The sequence below is a fragment of the Protopterus annectens genome, chromosome 6.part1, assembly GCF_019279795.1.
Source record: "Protopterus annectens isolate FY-2018-M chromosome 6.part1, PAN1.0, whole genome shotgun sequence".
NCBI classification, from domain to species: domain Eukaryota; kingdom Metazoa; phylum Chordata; order Ceratodontiformes; family Protopteridae; genus Protopterus; species Protopterus annectens.
In genome coordinates, this window is record NC_056738.1 from 113,311,217 (window position 1) to 113,334,185 (window position 22,969).

General features: G+C 37.0%; 1 protein-coding gene across 1 annotated transcript in view; it reads left to right on the plus strand.

Annotated features, from left to right (window-relative positions):
• Positions 1-22,969, plus strand: part of LOC122805260 (solute carrier family 40 member 1-like) — a 454,127-nt gene that overhangs the window by 134,425 nt on the left and 296,733 nt on the right. The window contains exon 4 of the mRNA XM_044075348.1: positions 16,878-17,001. Within this exon, the coding sequence (XP_043931283.1) occupies positions 16,878-17,001 (124 nt within the window). The remainder of the gene's footprint in view (positions 1-16,877; positions 17,002-22,969) is intronic.

Consider the following 22,969-nt stretch of genomic DNA (forward strand, 5'->3'; position numbering starts at 1 on the left):
GGATGCCAACTGTTAAACTCTAAATATGAGTTTGAGAAGGTAGGTTTTCGATATATCTTAGAATATAATTTACAAGCTCCATTATCAAGGGTTAAATCTACATCTAAATAGGATATATTCTCATTACTATATTCAAAGGTAAATTCAAAAAAATTGACAGTGCTATTAATATAACACAAACACTCCTTGAGCTGGCTTTCAGATCCATTCCATAACAAAAACAGGTCATCTAAAAATCTTGTATAGTACACTACTTACTCCAATGCACACTTTGCATTAGATATTCTTGCTCCCAGTAAGACATGATCAAATTAGCAAAAACAAGGGCACAGGCTGCCCCCATTGCTACTCCAGTTACTTGTTTAAAGTACTGCCCTTCAAAACATATGTAGTTGTTCTCTAGCACAATGTCCATGAGTGCAGAAATCTTGTTAATATCATCTTGATCATATAACCCTGTTTTATGTAATTGCATTTCCAACCACTGTATTCCTTCTAAGTGTGGAATAACTGAAAACAGATTTGTCACATCAATAGTCACCATAATTAAACCAGGGACCAAATCAATAGTCCCTACTTTTCCAAGGAAATCCCACGAGTCCTTAGTAATATAGGAAAATTGTGATAAACTCTTTTGCATACTCTTGTCCAAGAACTTGCTAACATAACATGTCTTAGATTTGTGTCCATCTACAATAGGACGAAATTTCAACCTAGTTAAACCCTTATGTATTTTGGGTATACCAAATATATTTGGTATCATGGGGTGGTCATTTCTTAGATAATCAAATTCCTCCAGACTAATCTGCTTTTGAAATAACATGTCTTCCAAAGCCAAATCTATCTTCTGATAGGCTATGTGTATTTCATTTAAAGAGCTCTCTTGATAGGTACCATCCATTAATAATAGATTCATTTTATCTAAATATTCACCTTTATTCATTATCACCACCCCACTTCCTTTATCAGGTTTCATAATACGAATTGTCCTACTATTAGTAAATTCTTGCAACAGTCGCTCCTCTTCATTAGTCATATTATTAAACTGGTAACTTTTTCACTGCTTAAATAATTGCCTAATATCTTTTTCACACAACCTCTCATATAATCTTATAACATTATTTAACGGTGAGTTGAACACACTTGTTTTTTTTTAATACCATCTTTACCCACACTGAAATTTTGTTCATTGAACCAGATTTTTAAGTTCATTTTTCGAGTAAAGGACTTTAAATCAGTTAGGGTGTCAGTTATATTTCCCTTTCAAGAGGGCACAAATGTAAAACCCTTTGCTAAAAAAAATTAGTATTTTCCACACCTAGCTCCTTCATTGAATAGTTATAAATTTTGAAGTCATTAGCACTATTGCTGATAATATTAACTATATCATCCTCAAATACAGTGCAGTCAATTATACTATCTTCAGGTGTACTAAACTTATTCCCCTCTAAATCATTCCAAATTAAATTCAAGGTTTACATCAGTGTTTCCCCCATTGTTACCAAAGGAAAAATTAAAATCAAAATTGTCACAGGTGTTCACTGTATAACAAATTTCATTTTCAACCCCTTCATTTCCTGTATTAGCCCCATTGAGTATATTACTAGTGTCATAAACATTTTCTCTCTCCCCACAATCCAGCTCTTCACTACAAATACAATTTGCACCATTATTTAAGAAGGAGTTAGGTGTGGAACATGCTATTTTTTTAGCAAAGGGTTTTACATTTGTGCCCTCTAGGTTGAAATTTCGTCCTATAGTAGATGGACACAGATCTAAGACATGTTATGTTAGTAAGTTATTGGACAAGAGTATGCAAAACAGTCAATCACAATTTTCCTATATTACTAAGGACGTGGGATTTCCTTGGAAAATTAGGGACTATTGATTTGGCCCCTGGTTTAATTATGGTGACTATTGATGTAACAAATCTATATTCAGTTATTCCACACTTAGAAGGAATACAGTGGTTGGAAATGCAATTACATAAAACAGGGTTATATGAGCAAGATGTTATTAACAAGATTTCTGCACTCATGGACATTGTGTTAGAGAACAACTACATATGTTTTGAAGGGCAGTACTTTAAACAAGTAACTGGAGTGGCAATGGGGGCAGCCTGTGCCCTCGCTTTTGCTAATTTGATCATGTCTTATTGGGAGCAAGAATATCTAACGCAAAGTGTGCATTGGAGTAAGGTAGTGTACTATACAAGATTTTTAGATGACCTGTTTTTGTTATGGAATGGATGTGAAAGCCAGCTCAAGGAGTATTTGTGTTATATTAATAGCACGGTCAATTTTTTGCAATTTACCTTTGAATATAGTAGTGAGAAGATATCCTATTTAGATGTAGATTTAACCCTCGATAATGGAGCTTGTAAATTATATTCTAAGATTTATCGAAAACCTACCTTCTCAAACTCATATTTAGAGTTTAACAGTTGGCATCTGGTACACCAGAAAAAGTCCATAGTTAAAGGGCAAATGGTTCGAGCAGCCAGAATGGTTAGCCGTGAATGTAAGTTTTTAGAAGAAGTGGGTTACATTTGTGATATGTTCTCCAAAAGGGGATACCCAGCAGAATTCCTGGACAAAATAACTAAGGAAGTGGTGGGTAAGCGTAAGGAGGGGGTATATAAACCTATCTTAAGGGATACTATGGGAGAAGTGGCTGAACAACTAATTGTAGAACAGGATGTTGAGCAACATGAGTTGACTAGAAGGAATAAGTTAGCCTCTGAGAGGTATGAGTTGTGTTTTATCACTACATGCAACTTGGATACCAGTACCATTTCAGAGGTTATTTTTAAATTTTGGGAAATATTGAACTTTGATGCAAATATAGGCCAAAAGCTTGGCAAATACCTCCCCAAAATAGTTTATAGGAAAGATAGGGCTTTGAAAAATTATTCTGAAAATAATGTATGGGAGAATAGTAGATCCACAAATAGACCTGTGGGTAATTTCAAGTGTGGAAGGTGCAATTATTGCAAATTCATATTTGAAACTAAAGACAGGTTTAAAGTAAATGGCAATAACATTTATATTAATGGACATTACAATTGTAACAGCTCCAATATAGTTTATTTGGCTAAGTGTCAGAAATATCAGGCTTTTTATATTGGCAAGACCAGTAGGCTTTTTAAGAACCGGATTAGTGAGCATGTCTATGACATAAGGAAAGCAAAGATTACAAATGCATTATATAGGCAGATTAAAGAGTACAATGACCATAGTTTCAAATTTTCAGTTGTTGACCAATCTGTAATGGATTCTCAAGGGAAAATAGTTGAACTGTATTTAGATGTTAAGGAATTGAGATGGCAACTGAAATTTGATGCAACAGAGCCACCGGGCTTAAATGAAACCACAAATATAGCCTGTATTTTGAAATTAAAGCAAATTATGGGGTAAATGGGCTTGTCAGCAATGTTGATTGTAGTCACATTTTGTAAATTGTATTTAGTTTTCATACATTTTAATGTAGTAGGTTTTAAAGTAATTTAATAAATAGACACACTATTTTAACTTTTTAATACAATTTTAGGTCAAACACATGGTCATAACACATTTTAAGCTACATGGTAGTAGAGGTGGTGTGTGTTATTGTTAGTATGGTTATTGTGCAAGTATTACTTTAACAAAGTGTTTCTAAACAAATTAATTGTATGATATCATTAATTTGTACTAAGAGTATTTAAGGGCTGGGGTTTTCTTGTATTAATTGTTCTGAAGAAGTCCCTACCAAGGGAGGAAAGCGCTTAACCAGAAATAAATTCAATCTTCTTGACTTGTGGCTGGTGTCTGAGTGCTGGTTCTGCTGGTTTTAAGTTTGTGCTGACATTCTTTGAACAGTTCATGCAAGTTGCCAGCAGAATCTTCAAAGATCTTCCAGTCCGTACAATCAAAGCAGGCTTGCAGCTTAAGTCTGCATCAGTAGTTCACCTTCTCACAGTACTGATCACAGTTTTAGGAGGTTTTAACTTGCTCTTATAGGCAGGAAACAAATGAATCAGTGATCAGAAAAACCCAGAGTTGCATGGGGGACAGCACGATAAGCATGTTTTAACACTCTATAACAGTGATCCAGTGTGTTCCTGTCTCTGTTAGAGCACTCTTTATGCTGCGTAAATGTAGGAGATTCATGGTTGAGATTTGCCTTATAAAAAACCCAGAATAATCAGAAGAGAGTTTGGATAATTCTGCACCATGCACATTATCTGATCAGACAGTTTTTGTAGTGCCGCACTCACACAGGCTTGAGGGGGAATGTAAACACTAACCAGAATAAATGAAAAGAACTCTCGAGGTGAATAAAAGGTCTGCAGTTAACAGAAAATAATTTTAAGTCAGGGCAGCACATTTTACTTAACACCCTGACATCAGTACACAACTTTCTTTGATATAAAAGCAGATTCCGACTCCCTTACTCTTCCCTGATGTCTGCAATACTCACTCCATTCTGTAAAGTTGAAAGCTGGGCAGATATACTGCAGAGTCCAGAATGGATTTGTTTAGCCAGTTTTCTGTGAAACACAGTATAGAAGAAAGTGAAAAATCCTTTTGAATTTAATTGAAAAGTAGTAGTTCATCTATCTTATTGCATAGATAGTGGAGATTCGCCAGATGTAAAATTGGGAGCGCTGTTCAAAAACACCTCTGTCTCAGCCTAACAAGTGCACCAGCACACTTCCCCCTTTTGCTATGTCTATGTCTACCTCCATTGCTGACAGCTGCTGCTCTCCCAGCTAGGACCTCCAGAAAACTTCTTAATTGTGAAAAATCTGGTATCAAATTGCACAAAGTGAAGTGAACTGCAGAATATTCAACAATTTTTCACAAGTATACTTAATTACAGTTGAACACCAAAGGGCAGGACAAATAAACAAAAACAGAATACTAGAGAGTACTGAACTGAGGCTGCCATTTGCGGCACCATCTTGTTTAAATTAATATACTCTGTGTTCCTAGTACTCCTAGCTAATCCTACATTTCAAACTGATGTTGATTCGGGGTTTATTGCACCTGCTCTAACTTTAGTTAATGTTTACCAGAAATTTGTTTTATTTTTTGAATATTATTGAGTAGTGTCAGTGGGTCATCAGGTACCACATTTGCCTTTGATGCTAGAAAACCAGTAGGATGATGGTTCTCCTGAGTGTGTTGTCCTTTGAATGAGATGTTAAACTGAGTTCCCACCTGCTTGATACTTCTTGTTGATACCTCAGGTGGATGTAAATGATCCTATAGCACCTATCAAAAATAGCAGGTGAAGTTCCCAGATGCCCTGGCCAAATTTTACCTAGCATTATATGTACCACTTAAGGTCTCCCCTAAAAACAGGCAAGTGCCCTAGTGGACAAACCTGGTCAACAAAAGGATAAAGTTGTCTATAATACAGCAGATAAGGTTTCCACAGTAGATCTAATCACATTAACATAATCTGCCGACTGTCCCTGTATCACGGAAATGCACTTTGCAACCTAGTTCCACAATAATGAAATATCACAGACTAATTTTCAAACTGAAATAAGGTTGCAGCAGCTGCTATATACAGTTTCAAAGACAGTTATTCATTATAACTTCTTCATGAATTGGGGCTAAAATCCATAATAAAATGACACATAGGGAGGAGCTTCTCCTCAGTACTGCTGTCTCATGCATGTGCATGCCCTTGTACTAATGTGATAAATGTTTTACCAACCACAGATTGCACATATATTTTTATTTATGACCATCATATCTACATCAGTGAACATTTATCACAACTCTGTACACGTCATAATTTATTATTTATTTAACTTTATTAACCAGGAAAACAGGTTGGTTTAAGGTCCTTTTTCAGTTTCCTGAGCTAAGCAGGCAACAGCGGTCTGTTAACATAAAGTAATACTGACATTAGTCAAAGTAAACTTTATTGTCATACAGATCAACACAGAGAAAAAAGTGCATATCACTTTACTAAATTCCGGTACTCAGGCTTGTACCATATGAATGACAGTTTACAGAAGGAAGACAGATTGGCTCCTACTGATTGCCACATCAACAGCATCCCCCTAAGCACATAACTTGTGGTGAGAGACCTGGGTACTCAGGTTGACAACAATCTCACATTCAACCATCATGTAGTGGCAGTGGACAGAAAAGCCATTTACTTGGTTCATCTCATAAGTAAAGGGATTGCATCCAGAAAAAAAGGAAGTTATTACCTCTCTGTACTCCCCCCTTATTAGGCCAATAATTGAGTATAACACCATGTTTGGTATGTACCTCTCCAAACAACTGCACCAACTGGAAAGGCTACAGAAATACCTCATAAAGAAAATCCATGGCCTCCAACACCGATCCTATGTGAGATAAAAAACAGGCAAATGAACGAAAAACTAAGAGAAAAACACTATGAACAGGCACCAGAACTCCACTCAGCTCGGTAAAGAAAAAAATAATATGAATTTTTAAAGTTCACCAAGGATTATCAGGAACTTTTGGTCCATTATTTGGATGTTGAACTTTCAAAAAACATCCAGGAATCTAAATATACTGCAAAGATCTATAGAAAGAGTACTTATTCAAACTCTTTCTTGCATTTCTCCAGTGTACACCGTTTACAACAGAAAAAATCTGTTGTTAAAGGACAGTTGGTTCGAGCAGCCTGGATGGTTTCAGGTGAAGCTGATTTCTAACAGGAATGTTTAAATCTTAGGAATATGTTCCTTAATAGAGGTTACCCTTCCAAATTTTTGGTGGGCATTATTGACAAAGTCCAGTTAAAAAGGTCTCAAGGTGTATATAAGCCTGTTCTGAACAATTGTTCTATAAATGAACCACATAGTATATGCACATTGGGTCTTCCCCCTATAAATGTGGTTAATGAACAAGGGGAAGGGAGGGACCATCAGCACAGGACTTTTTCAATTTCCTTTGTTTTTACATTCAGTTCGGAGGCCGAGGAGATTAGGTCAATAGTTAAAAAATACTGGCATCTCTTCTCAGTGGATAAGGAGATTTTTGCTAAATTGGGGGAATCTCCGATTATTACATGTAGGAAGGGACAGAACTTAAAGAAGTTGATGGAAACTACCATGAAACCATCCAATAGGCATGTGGGAATGTATAAGTGTGATGCATGTAGATATTGCAATTACATTGAAACAGGTAACAAATTTCGAGTGAGAAACTACAATTATTACACTAAGGGTAAGTTTAACTGTAATTCCAGATCAGTGGTGTACCTCGCACAGTGCAATGCCTGCCCAGCTTTCTATGTTGGTAAGACTGACCGTAGACTGCGTGACAGGATTTATGAGCATATTTATGCTATTAGTAAACAAAAAAATGGATAATGCTCTAGCTAGACACTATAAGGATAGCCACGGTCATGGTTTTAAGTTTAGAGTTATAGCACAGGTAACTACACATGAGAATGTGAGGTACTTAGACAGTAACATAGTTAAGTTACATCTTGAAGAACATGAGTTGAAATGGCAGTTGCTACTCAACTCTTGTGCCCCCCCCAGGTATTAATGAAATTTATTCTTTAGCAAATATATTAAAATTGAAAAGTTTACTAAGGTAATTTTCTATGTAATTCTGTTGGATAGTTGGTTATTTATTGATAAAGTATTATTATGAAATAATGAAGTTATGAATTAATTTTACATATTATGTTTTTTATAAATTATGCTTTTATAATTATGGTATAATAATCAAGTTTGGGTTGGGTGTCAGGATTATTCATCATTATACAGGCCTGGCAAGCCGGTACGTAAAAATCAACTGCCAATCATTAGCGGACCGGAGTTCCGCTGTGGCGACCCCTAAAAGCCGAAAGACACATACATATATACATATTTATTTTTTGTAAATGTAATCATTTTCTATCAACTGTGTGACAATGCTTTAAAAGTATTGAAGTTTTTAGGTTTATTTTGGTTTGGTTAGTAACAAATAATGTATTCGTGAAGTATAACTTTAAATGAGTGTTGTGACTCACTTGTGGGTAATTAATCAATTCACTTTTTATGTTATAGAGTGGATTTTAGCTGGGCTGACTGTTCTTGTTTTGTATCTGAAGAAGTTTGGATATTCCCCAAATGAAAAGCACTTAATTTTACTTATCTTGTCATTAAAGTGAATAAGAATGTTTTTTTCTTTTTTTCTTTACCGAGCTGAGTGGAGTTCTGGTGCCTGTTCATAGTGTTTTTCTCTTACCTATCCTATGCGGACAGGCTCAAATCACTATCACTCTACTCGGTATCATACAGATTGAGAGAGGTAATCTGTGCGTTGCCTACAAGGCAATATCGGGCCCTGCCCTACTAGAGATGCTCAATATCCGTAAGTCTAACTCCTCGCTCATTACCCGCTCGAAAGGCCTACATCTAATCTGCAACATTAACAAAACCTGCTGGAGAGAAAGGTTTGTCTCCCAGAGGCTGCCCTGTCTCTGGAATAGACTTCCCATACATGTCAAACAGAGTACCTTGCTGACCTTCTTCAAGCGCAACGTTGATGAGTGGATGGGAAACCACAAATTTGTCCCAGGGGTTCCACCTATGTCCCTCATTCACAGGGGCAACAGGTGCTGACTGAGGTTTCTTTTTTAGGGATAAACTCTTGGCTAGGCTTGTAAGAGCTCCAGAACCATTAGTCTAGTAACCTCCTATGAATAATTTAAATACTAAAAATGAAAATCAAAATAAGATACTAAAATAAAGAATTGAAAGCTATTTACAGCAAAAACAAAAACAAATGCAACAACAGCAGGAACAGACTCTGTAGAAATATAAGGATATATAAAAAACAGTACTATAAATAAATAAAGAGGCACACATGTAAAAACTTACCCACCATCAATATATACCATAAAATTACAGGTCACAGTTTTCTTAGTGCAGATAGAGATGTATGAAGTGAGTTATTCAGAAAGTTTATGTAAACAAGAATGACATGCAGCACGCAAATAATGTTTTACCCATGTACCATGCTAGGCTATGGGTTTGTTATTCAGCAGTCTGATGGTGTATTGGAAGAAGCTATTATGGAATCTGAATGTCTTGCATTTAATACTTCTGCAGTGCTTTCTTGTTAGCAGGAGTATGAACAGTCCATAAGCTGGATGGTGTATATCCCTCAATAGTTTTCAAACTCTGTCATAGCACATGTTTGAATATATGTCCTGTAGGTATTAAAGGATGGAGCCAATGATTTTTGTGGCCTGTTTAATGATCTTATCCAGTGCCTTCCACTCAGCTTGAGCGTAATTTCCATACCAGACAACGATGCTGTTTGTTAGTACGTTCTCGATCCTGGCTCTGTAGAAGGTAAGTAGGACCTGTGGGGGAAGGTTAGCTCTATGAAGTCTCCTAAGGAAGTGGAGATGTTGTTCGGCTCTCTTTATAAGGTAAAAGGTTTGTGTCCCAATTTAGGATTTGCAAGATATGGACCTCTAGGAATTTGGTGATATTTACTCTTTCTACTGCAGCAGCAGTGATGAAGATAGGGGTGTGTGGCTTATTCTCCTTCCTAAAATGAATGATGATTTCTTTGGTTTTTCCAAATTTGATGATTCTATTTGACTGATGTGTAGCCGTTCAGTCATGTGTTAGAATTGTGAAAAAAAGTGTACTGAGTACACAACTTAGTGGGAGCCTGGTGTTTAGGGTTAACGACCTCCAAGATAGGTGTTATGGGGAATTAAAAGGGCTAGGGAGGTCACCCTGAATGTGACCTTGGGTGTCACAATATTCCTAGCCAAACTATTTCCCTGTAATGCCCATCCCTGTCATGACTTATTGCTTGATGAATATGGCACAGTATAAATAATGTGTCACAGTAATAATCAACAAACGTGTTATACACATGCTAAAACGTTAACTATATAATGTGGTATATACATAATTATAACAGATTAGATTGCTGCAGCATACTGACGGTACAACATTATCAGATGTTGAAATACTAAGATTGGATTACTTCATCCTTTATCAAAACAAATTTGTTTATATTCTTTCCCGAGGTATGGAATCTAACCATGAAAATGAGGTACTTAAATTTTTTTGTTGTTGTGGAGTATCAAGTTCCAGGCCATGGATGCTAACTTAAAAAATTCTTACTTACCCAACGCCTTGCAAATAGGTGGCCTAAATAGGGTAGGGTCTTCAACACTGTAAGACTGGGAGTATAAAGAAGTTAATTGTAAGTGAAGTTTTGATCAACACGGGGAAGTGACTACAGTTTAACTGCAAAATATTTTATGTATCATCAACCACTCAAACACTATAACCAGTTCCAATAATGGAACCTCATTCAAACATAAGAAAAAAAAAAGAAACTTTACATACTTTTCCTGCTTGTTTCCATCAAGATATAGAACATTTTTGTGGCTTTGTGAAGCATTTTATGTCAGTTACAGCACTTACTATCTACACATGGTATGTCTGGCAGGCAGTAAACAGCACCCACCAGACAATGCATGAATGAAAATTGTTCCTCTGCATCTGTTGCACACTTAACCATGCAACATTAGGATGATATGTTGACTGATCTGAGCATTGACTGTGAAGCTTATAAGGTTTCGGCCTTTCTGATACATGTGCCATTCAAGCTGTCTCTGTGGTATATGTGGATTGAACCTCATGTATGACCTAATGACCTGGGTTTGATTAGCAGCCAAGGTACTGGAGGATCTGGCTGGGGGGGGGGTGTGATTGATTCTCTGATATTTTTTCATCCATCTCTGGGGTAGATTTTGGTAAGGTCTACCTGCATTACTGACTCCTGGCAAAGATCAGGAGTAACAACAGATACAACAGACAGTGGCATATGCTTGTTTAACCAAGCAGCATTTTTGTTCTGTAGATGGGAAGAGGCACGCAGGTAAAATCATATGCACACGTATGGGCTAGTAATGCAAGCTCTGCTTTGGCAGCATGCACATCAGCTTTGAGGGGAAGGGACATGGGGCATAACAGAAAGTGCTCCATTGTAAGCACAGATTATGATGCTACACAGAGACTAACCTTGGGACTGTTAGGATCTAATCCCAAATGCTGGCAACTTAACCTGGGGGGAAAGAATGCAGCAGGATAGCCTGGTTGTAGGGAACAGGAGATAAGCAGATTACCTAAACATCTTCAAGTATGCTAAAAACACTGAAGAAAAAAATTAAGTTGTGCATAGTACTAGTGTTAGTAGCATTGTGATTTCAAACAGTGACTGGGTACTCAATTCACAACGGGGTACTAAAGTTTGCCCTGTAATATGGAAAGTAATTCAAGAATGAGGGGTCATTTGTCATAAGTGAAGATTGATATACTACGTACATTTTTTGAATGCAAATTGAAAAGTAAACATAATTCAGTTAAAAAAACAGGGGGTCATTTACAAGCCTTATTCATATTTCATTAGGATTATTCATATCTGCATCTTATCTTTTAGGAATGTTAAGCTGTCATCAGTGGTGTGTTAAGTGTTACGGTGCTACTAGATGTGTGTGATTAAAGTAAAAAAAGTAGGCCTGCAGTACAAAAACAGCACAGTGGGATGTGACAGCACTGGTGACTGTGATGATACAACAGACCAGGAATTCATGGATACGGATCAGAATGATTTCCTCCATTGTGTGTACATAAACATATATCCCATAAGCATGCTTAAGTATAATGTGCACATAAACATATATCCCATAAGCATGCTTAAATATAAGATGCTACAGGAAAATTTTGCTAACATTATATACCATTGTAACACAAGTCATTTTTGAAGAGGAGCGTGTATTTATTTCTTTCTTTCTTGTAAGAGTACAGTACTATGTTGAAATGCTTGAGAAACTGTTTTAAAATGGTCATCTCATCAGGACTTTAGGTGATAGTAGCCCCAAGTTGTAACATTGCATATGTTGGATGGATGCATAACTGCTGTGTTGCTTCATCAGTCATGCACCAGTATATAATTATATCTCATAACTCATTTCCACTTACCACTTTCCGAAATGGGCAATCATTTTAATTTGGATTACCCTAGCACACTGGCCTTCAAAAAAGACCACCATGTCCTTGAGCCTCAGCCTAACAATGCAAATAATGAAAATGATGTAAAATGAAATAAGAAAATGTAGTCTAAAATAAGAAAAAGCAGAAAAAAAAATCACAGATGCATGAAGCATATAGGAGTCTGAGCTGCGAGGTACACAAAATGTCTACTCTGTACAGCTATGAGAAATTATTTCAGATTGCCAATATTTCATACATTACATCCCAGAAATTCCACATGTGCATATGTGTGTGTGTGTGTGTGTGTGTGTGTGTGTGTGTGTGTGTGTGTGTGAGAGAGAGAGAGAGAGAGAGAGACTGTCCCCTTGTAAACCGTTTCCCCTTGTAGCTAACAAAGAATGCAGAGTTGTTGATCAGGTCATTTAAAGATGAGGATGAAAAACTTAAAAAGACATAATAGCATTTCAGATCTGCTAATGATAGATGACTTGCAAATCCCCAAAACACGATAATACCAGTACATATAATTGAAAATGGTCCAGTGAGCCAACAACTCTCGAACACCAAGACCAGTTCAAAATAGTTACTACAGAATGCCTCTAATGTTCCATTCATGCTTTGCAGACTGGCAAGTCTCTGCACCACCTCATAGTGGGGCTTCACTGCATGTATCCGATCTTTATTATTACTACTTTAAGGCATCACAAACGTGAGAAAAGAGGAGTAACATTAGAGTATTCTACATTAGTAATTGCACTATCATGTAATAGTATTTTAGTAATAATGCTGGGAGTTTGTGGGGTGATGGCACAGACTTCTGTGTAAATAATGACTTTAAAAGCTGCTTTTTTGTTATGAATTACATTGTGGTGCAGTTCATGATTTTACACTGGTGCTGTGCTTGATTTGTGCAGTAATTAGTTGCTTCACTGATCACCTTTATGTTAAATACTTTGTTCTGGCAGCTTTTTGCTGCAGTATACTGGGTATAACTATGTTTAACTGATCTGATTGTTATACTCCTGTAATTTCTAAAATGCTAGGATGGAATTCAGGAAGAAGCTATCCCTACTGAATGCAATAGCATACTTGCCTTTTGCCATCCTCCATCATTTCAGGGCTCATCAGCAAAAGGAAACTCAAATACTTTTTTCATTTAGCAAACAGTTTTCTAAAGTGATTTAGGAAAATGATGGAAGGCATTGAGTAAAGGCCATCTGTACATGTGTTGTACAATAAATACATTAAGCACCTACAGGTTTATGGGTCAGGAATATAGGCGAAGACAGGGTTTGGTGCCACAAAAACATATACTTTTCAGTTGGAGCATGCATTTCCATGCTGTACTGTTGTATGGTGACAGTTACCACCTATGATCTCTTGTGTTCCACATGCATGCTTGTCTTAGACTACACATGAGTTGTTCTTCTTCTTTCGGCTTTTCCAGGTTAGGGGTCGCCACAGCGGAACTCCAGTCCGCTAATGATTGGCAGTAGATTTTTTTACAGTGCCAAGGTGCCAGCCCGACGTCCAACCTTCAACGAAGGCACGCCCATTCACGCATGTCTTTCGAATGCCACTCGACCACGGGGAGGACATGCTGACTCCACACAGAAGGCGCTCCAGCTGAGAATCGAATGGGAGAACCTCTTGCTGTGAGGCGACAATGCTACTGCTGCACCACTGCAGCTCTTAGACTACACATGAGTATGCAAGATAAATGTTGGGACAAAATGTGTGCATCCCTTGAAATACAAAAATTAGATGCACAGGCAGCAGTTTTTCTGAATCCCAATTATATAATGCATAGTAAAGTGACAGGGGCTGCCAATAAGACTTAACCACACAAAACAAGGGTTATAGTACAAAGTATAGAATCATATGATACATTTCAATTTAGGCAAACTCATCTATAGAAAGTGTCTGACAGCAGTTCAGTTCATGGATAAGAGAGTTACACTACTTCAAGACAGCATCTATAAATGATATATATATATATATATATATATATATATATATATATATATATATATATATATATATATATATATATATATATATATATGTTGTTTTAATAGATAATCCTCATCTGGCTAGTCTTATTTCATGGCTTTTTGATGAGTGTTTGAAGCTGCACAGAGTTAGATGGTTTAATCCTATATTCTCATAATGTACTAGCTTGTTTTTTGCATTTTTCTGACATTATTTATTGTATACCTCCAAGATGTTGGATGTTCCAATTTGTTGTTTAGTATATGGCCTTGCTTTATTATTTGATTTGTTATTGAGCTCTTGTTTGAAAGGTTTGTATATTTAACTTATTATTGTATGCTTTTGCTTCATATCAGCCCTTTGGTTTTCATGGTGAACTCCAGAATGAACTCTCCTTAATAAACTCTTGATGTACTAAAATGGGCTCAAGCTAAATGTTAAAAAGGGTACTATCATTAGTTTTGGTAGCAAACCCTCCCCTCTTCATGCACTGTAGATAAGATACCACTGCAAAACAAAAATGTAGTCAGGAATCTAGGAATCTAGGTACTTGGTTTGATAGATACTTGGGTCTATATTAGATCTTTGAATGCCTAGGTTGTTGAATGACGAAACATCGACACCTAAATATCGAAGTCTAATAAATGTGACAGGCCAATTACGAGAATTTTTTCCCTGGGAAAAAATGTGCTTGCCTGTCATCGGGGATTTGCCCTTTTCCCCGATATAGAGTGATTTCGGAGTTGGTATATTTAGTTGGGGGGGGAGGGGTGATTAGGGTTTAAGAGGTTTTTTTTGTTTTTGGCTAAGTGAATTTTTTCCCTGGGAAAAATTTTGCATAATTGGCCTGTCGCGTTTTTTAGATTTGGACATTTAGGTGCTGACATTTCAGCATTCGACAACCTAAGTGTTTGAATATCTAATATTGACCCTAGCTCCCTCTGTTATGACTATCATGTGACCATGGTAGTCAAGAAATCTTTTTATTCAGCTCAGTTAATTGTCAAAGAAATACCATCAAGGTCTAAAAAAAAGTACAGTGTCCCATTTGGGATGCATCTTGCTAAACATAACAAACAATTAAAAATACCCAAAATGTTCCTAACCAAAAAGATCATAGGCCTAAGGTCCCTGAGTTACCAAAACAGGTTGAAAGCTCTATCCCTTTGTTCAGTGTCTTATAGACTTTTGAGAGGAGATATCTGTCATACATACCACACCATTAGAGATCCAATTGTCCTGAACCTCCTGTATCTCCACAAATCTAATATCTGTACTAAAGTTAGGGACCTAAATCACAACAACTTTAAATAAAATATGGTGAGGACAGGTTTATAACAACACTTTCAAAACCTCTGGAAAAATGCCCCCTAAATGTTAAGCTTTGTGACTCACTATTTTCTATTAAGCATAGGCTAGATAACTGGATAGGTATACACAAATGAGTTCATGATAATAGGTTGACTGACATAAATGTCGACTGTCAAAATGGTGAATCCTATGCGTTGATTTTGGAAATGTCGATATATAGTAATAATAGGGAGCCTGTATTTTGTGATTGCGGTAGAGCGGGGATCAGGGAATTGGCCTTTTCCCCACTGTAGTAGTGTGATTTTGGAGTTAGTATACATAATTAGCAGGTGGGGGGGGCTTGCCCCCATTTTTCTAAATTCAACCTTCTGATCACCAGTTCTAAGGCACTTGACATTCAATAGATCAATCTAATGACATAAATCTATCCACAAATTACACGTGGATTGACTAGTATAGCCCTCCTGGTGAAAGGAGTTGCACCCTAAGAGAGGGTAGTGGCAAATGTCACAGACTCAGTGTCCTTCAAACATCAATGAATTTATGAATCTGTGATTGCTTATCAGTGAACAAAGAAAACAAAAAACCCCCAAAAAACACAAAGACATACATATTTTATATCTGTGGTCATTTTTGTAGCTCAGATAAAATTTAAATACCACTTTTTCATATATTAATCAAGTAAATCTAGTAGATAGAATTGTATACACAGCAGGAAGGGAAGGGATTTTTGGTTAAGTGACTTACTCAGAGACCCACACTTTGAAGAAGAAATTGGGGGAATCATACTCAAGACTACCTTATGAAGCTTAGTTGCAGTTTATTACCATAACCCTTTGTATTCAGCTGTGAGACAGACTTTTTGTTTCCATAGCCTGAAATTTAATGTTACCTGATTAAAGTTAAATGCATAAATGAAACTAAACACTTCACTTCTCATCACTCAAAGCCTGAATCGGAATAATTTGAAATGTGGAAATTTTCATTGTGTTGGTTTCTAACAGCATTTTAGTACAAAGAGTAGAACAAGAAAGAAAGAATGCAGCAGCTAAATAAACTGTCTCCTAGCATTTTGGTCTGGCGCCTGTGGGGTTGAAGATTTAATTCATTGGGTCATGAGACATATAGACCTAATTTTGTCATGCTACACAGTTACAGCTTTAGAACACATGCAGAGCATGAAGATACATAGCAGCAACATGGTTCTAGTATTTTGAAGAAAAGCAACACAGGAAGCAGAAACAGAGAGACAGAGTGAGAAAGAAACATGGGTGTGTTAAATTACATAGCTTTAATTAAATTATATTAAGCCTATAATTGTCTTAACAGCATGGTAACTGAAATGGCTGGTATTTTGTCTGCTAGGTCAGCTGTGATTAGATCCATTATCTCTGAAGTAATTACAGTAGATAAATCACAGAATTAGATCATTCTGCACCAAATATCCAGGCAGTAATTACAAAAAGGATAAATATCTAGAAACAAGCAAGTGCTATTTTCTGACCTTTAGTGAAGTTCATATGTAATATTTTTCCTTTCTGTAAACTTCATTGTTAATAATCATCTGTCTTTTTTGCAGATTATTTGCTATATTTCAGTGATCATTTTAGGAGCAGTAGCAGAGCTTGCCAGCACAGCTATGTCAATTTCAATTCAGCGGGATTGGATTATTGTGGTAGCCAAAGGCAGCAGCAAACTAGCAGGTATAGCAGTTCATTTTCAAGTACAGCATGACTGGCCTGTGAACAATAATTTACATGTAAATGCCTTCTTTAACAGTAGAGAGTATTTAAGGTCTGGCATATGAGTAACGTTTTTTATTTTCTTCTCTTTATTTGCAAAAGTAAATTTCAAGTGTTTTGGCTGAGTAATTGCCTTTCCTATATTAATACTTGGAAGGAAAACATTTACAGGTTAGGTTTCTAAGTATGCAGTTGATTTCAAGGTGTTTCAATGTGAGAACGACAGATTAAACAGTTGTATAAAGAGTGCAACTTCAATGGAACTCGGAAATATTAAGCTAGATAGCTAATAGATGACTCAGCAAAATAGGGATATTTTTCTAAAATTGGTTCCTTGATTTTGTCTTTCATTACAAGTGTCAATTATATTTTAGAGTGTTGACACTTCAGAGAAGTAAAAGGTAAATAAATACTGCATGAGATGGGCATATCACTAGTACGTGTGTTCATACATACACTAGATGTTGTCAGTGGGCTGAACTACCCAAGTTGTTACCCATTCTTTATGATATGACTGCTTAGAGATAATGTGTCTTAGCACAACATTATAAGGGAAATTTGCTAGGCTTAAAGTGTTTTACTAAAGCAATTAGCCTAGTAGTTACCTATAAAAAGGTTAGCATAGTAATTACCTATAAAACATGATTATTTGAGTCAATTTTAATCAACTGAGCATCCCACCTAGAAGTACATGTAAAAAAAAATTAAAAGAAAAGGCCCTGGGTGAACCGAATGCAAGCATCCCGCACCTTCCATGTGTGTGTGTGTGTGTGTGTGGGGGGGGGGGTTGTCTCTGTACTGCCTTGTAGCATGCTCTGTTATAGAACCTTGAGACAAGGTATAAAGTGCTGATGAAATGGTCAACCAGTTAAAATGGGCTCTGTTTGCACAGTTACATCCTTGGGACCTTCTTCTGCCATTTTGATGCACAGGAAATAAATATTCAACATCTTCTGCATTCAGTGTGTTAATCCACATCAGATAGAGTAAATGTTTATGTTGTACAGGATTTTTAAAAGTACAGATGCTCATCATATTGATCACTGCTGCAGTAGCCTTAGCTATATGGGTTATATCCTGCCAATGACATAACAGCCAGCCAGCTTCCAAAGCTTCAAAGCACCTTCCATGTGCCCAAACTGTCAGGCAGCTTGAGCTGAGCTGACTAAAAGGCAAGTTTGGCCACCAAGCCTTTAAGATTTTAATGCTGCCAAAAGGAACGTTCCTCTGAGGCCTTAAAGGATAGCTGGATAGCTTGTGCTGTTCCTTTGTGGGGCAGATAAATTCCCCTTCAGGGAAAAAAACTTCCATTCAAATATTTTTGTTGATTATTAAAACTTTTATCTTTGGGAAAGTTATTTTAAAGCTAGGATTTTGTGTTTTAAGAGATTGCCATGAGACTGTATTGTACTTATAAATGAGAGCACTCTCTTTTTTCTGCCAGTTTAAAAGTTGTTTAAAGTATTTCAAAACATATTTTTTTCTGTGAGGAAACTGTGTTTATTTTACTTTTGTGGTTGATTCCATTCTAGAGTTGAAAATATTCACAAGGAAAATCAATTTGGTATTATTTTTTAGGGAGCATGGTTTTCGGACCATTGATCAGAATGATACCTTTAACCCTCCCTGACAGCCTATCATACAAGCATTTGAAACTACAGGTATTAATGATTTTTATAAGATAAAAGGATCAAAATCCAAACATAGATATTTTAATCAAAATAGGGAAGAAGCGGTTTTAATTAAAAAGATTGACTAATGACAGGTCTTTAAGGATTATGACATCTGGTAAGGAAGGGGTGTGTGGTCATTTTTTATATCGATTACTCTTGGGCTATGTTAACCATTTTGCAGGATGAGACCACCTATCAGGAAATCTCCAAGAATGACAGTAATATTAATTTAAAAAAAATTGATTTATTGTTGAATGACTTTATAACACATCTATTACTTTTTGTACCATCCACACTCAATAATCCCGACCACGTTTGCTACCTCATAAATTCACAAAAAACATAGACAATACATTGTTTCGACCTATAGTAGCTGCTAGGGGTTGAAAGGCGTACACTTTCACAGTATATGCTGATAGGATATTAAAACTATCTTTTTCAGATATTAAACATATTCTGAGGTTTTATTGGGATTTTTGTGTAAGTTGTGACAAAATGTACGTACTAACACCATGTTTTTGATAATAGAAATGGTCAGTCTATTTGCTGGTATCCCTCAGACTCAAGGGAAAGATCAATTTCATGAAGTCCTTCCTAGTTTTAGTTTGGATTTCCAGCCTGCTGCATAAATTAAAGCACTACTGGTGATTCTCTGCTGGGTGAGAATAGTATACCTATATTTTCTTGTCTGCGAGTGATACAGCTGCTTTCTGTTTTACCTGCTCCATTTTGTTTTCTGTTTTAAGAAATCTACTTGGCCTGGTGTTTTTGTTCTATGTGAGAGATAGACACTTAAATTAGCTAGGCTGCACATTTCACAAGTTTTTTCATTGGTTAAATTAGTAATTATACTTAAATGCACAGTGAGTTTCTGGGCCTTTGTCTTTTTCTGAAAAACTTTCAAGCCTGCTGCATAAACTAAAGCATTGCTGGTGAGTCCCTGCTAGTTTTTTTCACCCATCCTCTCCTTTGTTGATTTGCTTTTTAAACCTAGTGATTTTAAGCTGCCCACCCCTCCTGTAAATTGAGCTTAATGAGCTCCTCCCTTTCTACACTGCTGTTGATATCTTGAATTTTTTTTTACCTTTTCTTGTGCTTATATTGAAAAAAAAAATGCATTTTGCCTGTCATTGTCTGTTCTACTGATTTAATTGCTCTGAATTCATTATCTAGCTAGCTGCCGGATAATGTAATGCATTTTTACACTCTAGCAAGCACTTGTTTTTACATCAAGAGGTGAGTGGATTTTCCATCTAGTGCACTGGGAGGTAGACTAGTCTGTTTAGGTTAGGGAAACTCTTAAGATTTCTGCATGTAGTTTTATTGGCTGGAGGGCCTATTGATCAGCTTATCTTGTTTTTAGTGCCTTTATAAATTCTATACAATTGAATAGCTCTTGGTGCATTTATTCAAAGTAAAGTGAATAATCACACTTTAAGCTGTTTAAAGCACACTGCTGCATGAATATCTTTAAGTTTGTTTGTGTTAGCATTTGATATTTTTTAAGTTTGTTTGTGGTAGCATTTCACTACAGACACTTCTTTACTGTGCTTTTACATTAGGAGGACTGGCATTATTTATCTAGTGGCAGTAGGTGTTTACTTGGTCTGTCTGAGATGGGAAGTACACAAAAGGGCTCTAAGTATCTTTTTGCACTTCTGCTATATACTGTGACTGTACTTTAGCAGTTTAAAAAGCTGTATTGTTTGCTTCTGCTTTAAGTAGTTAATTGCACTGTATTACATTGTATCATTAGTTGTAGAGCTGTTGTAGGTGTTTTGTGTGGCTTGTTACACTTGGGCTACAAACCAGTACTCTACATTAACAGGGTGTTTTTCTTTACCTTTGTGGCAGAAGTGTGCTGATCTAACCAGGATGAGTTGGGGATTGCTGGTAGAAGGCTTATTGTGTACTTTACTGATTAGTAGTTAGCTTAAAACTTGTTTCTCTTTGCTTGTATTTAAGCCTCGCATTTTGCGTGGTACTGCTGTTCACACAGCAGTGGCTAGCAGTGCCCTTGTTTAGATGCAAAAGCCTAGAAGCTCAGTCTTTCCCTAAACAGCTGTCATTAAAACCCTTCCAAACTTTTCTGCTGCTCTAGGAGCAACTCAGTTGTGTACTGTGCAGTATTGCCTTATTGATTAACCTTAGCCAACACAAAGTATAGGTCCCTCTTACAGTCTCGGTGCTACCATCACAGTCCTGTCAAATTAACCCATTCCCTTCACAAATAAAGCATACAGTAAGTGCTTGCTATCATGGATGGACATTTTTGCATCATCTCTCTGGCCAGCCCGATATGCATTGGCATCATGAGACAATGTAGCACAATTGTCTCATGTATACTGACAACCATTTTCTCCTGAAACAAAAAAAACAAATACTTTATGTGAGAGATGTAGTCACATAAGGACAAACTGAATTCCAAACAGGTTGTTAGTACACACACACTTCCCACACTAAATAAGGACGCGACACATAAACCCATATATATGGAGGTACTCACTAGTAACTTACCAAAAGATCAGAGGCCTCCCAAACAGAAACCAGTTACACATATAGCAATGCAAAAACAACCACAACACATAATAACGCACACACCAGTGTCTCAACAAATAAGCCCATAAGGCGTAATACCACAAAACCTAATGTATAGGTCATAGGTGACTCCATTGTGAGACACATGGCTGTTCCCCTCATCAAGCTGGACAAGGAGCAGGTTATGGTTAGCTGCCTGTCAGGTGCCAGGATCCATCAAATCACTGTACCACAAGTACCGGTATGACTCCGTCATAGTTCATGTGAGGGTGAATGACATGAGATGTACCTCAATGGACTATATGAAGAGAGACATGACTGAACTTTCAGATTATGTGTCACAAGCAGGTATAACAGTAGCCTTAAGCAACATTCTACCTTCTCCAAGGATCATGACACAATACAAACAAAAAAAGATTAACTTTAACAATTGGCTTAGCTTCTGGTGTCGGTCCAAGGGGATCCAGTATCTTTCAGCCTGTGACGACATGGTCAGTAGACCATGCTGCTTTGCAAGAGTTGGCCTGCACCTGTCTCCGCTAGGCTTTTGGATACTGGCAAAGGCATTAGCCACCTCTATTGTGCTGTTTTTAGGCAGTTTCAAAATAATCACCCTCCTAACATAAGACAATCCTGTCTAGATAAACTAAAGGTACTGCTGCCTAATGCTAGGAGTCTAAACAAGAAACTGCACTCCCTGGAAGCACTCCTCACTTTGGAAGATACTGAAGTCTGTGCATCCACTGAGACATGGTTCAAAGGCATGGACAGCACCCCAGCCATGCAGGGCTACAATGCCTTCCATATATTTAGACCACAGACTGTGCATGAAAGACCCAAAGGAGGAGATGTATCCATCTTCATTAAGGATAAGTACACCTTGAGACTGGTCAAACAGTATGACTATCTTGAGCTACTCCATGTCCAATTAACTATAAGCAAAGCCCCCTACCACATCATAGCTAGCTATAGGTCCCCTACCATGAAACAGAAAAAGCATACCGCATACCTGTACTTATTGGAGTCATTTGCCATACAGCGCAACACCTTACGGATGGATGATTTTAATTATCCTACAATCGACTGGGAAACTTACAGGATCACAAACGTGCTAGCTCACTGGTTCTTGGACTTTGTCAATGCAAATACTCTGGAACAACTAGTCACCACACCCACAAGAGGCTCAAATGTCCTGGACATAGTACTCACTAACATGGGAGAGCATTGCACCCCTTCTTGTGATGTCTTCCCTGGTAAGATCAGACCATAAATCAGTCTCATTTGATGTAATTATAAGACAAGATACCACATCAAGCTTAAAAATGCTTAAGAATTTTTGTAAGATGAATTACGTCCTACTAAGTAATGGTATAAGAAGTTTCAAAGCCGCCTCAAATGCAGATAACATGGACTGCTATGCAGAGGTGTACACCAATGCCATGTATAACCACTTAAGCAATTATACAGAATCGACTGTACCTGACTGCATTAAAACCAGATCTTGCCAAAAAAGAAAAAGCCACACTCATGGACCCTAGTATAAACAGGCTATACAACAAAACAAAGAAACTAATGTCCAAGAACAATACGGAATTGGTTCAGCAGAGGAAGAAATCCCTCTCTAGCTTAAACAAACAAATTAGAGATCTTCACCCTGGGGATCACGTCAGTCGCCCTGCTAGACAGGGGTCCAGGGAAGTAAATATTGCAGGAAAAAA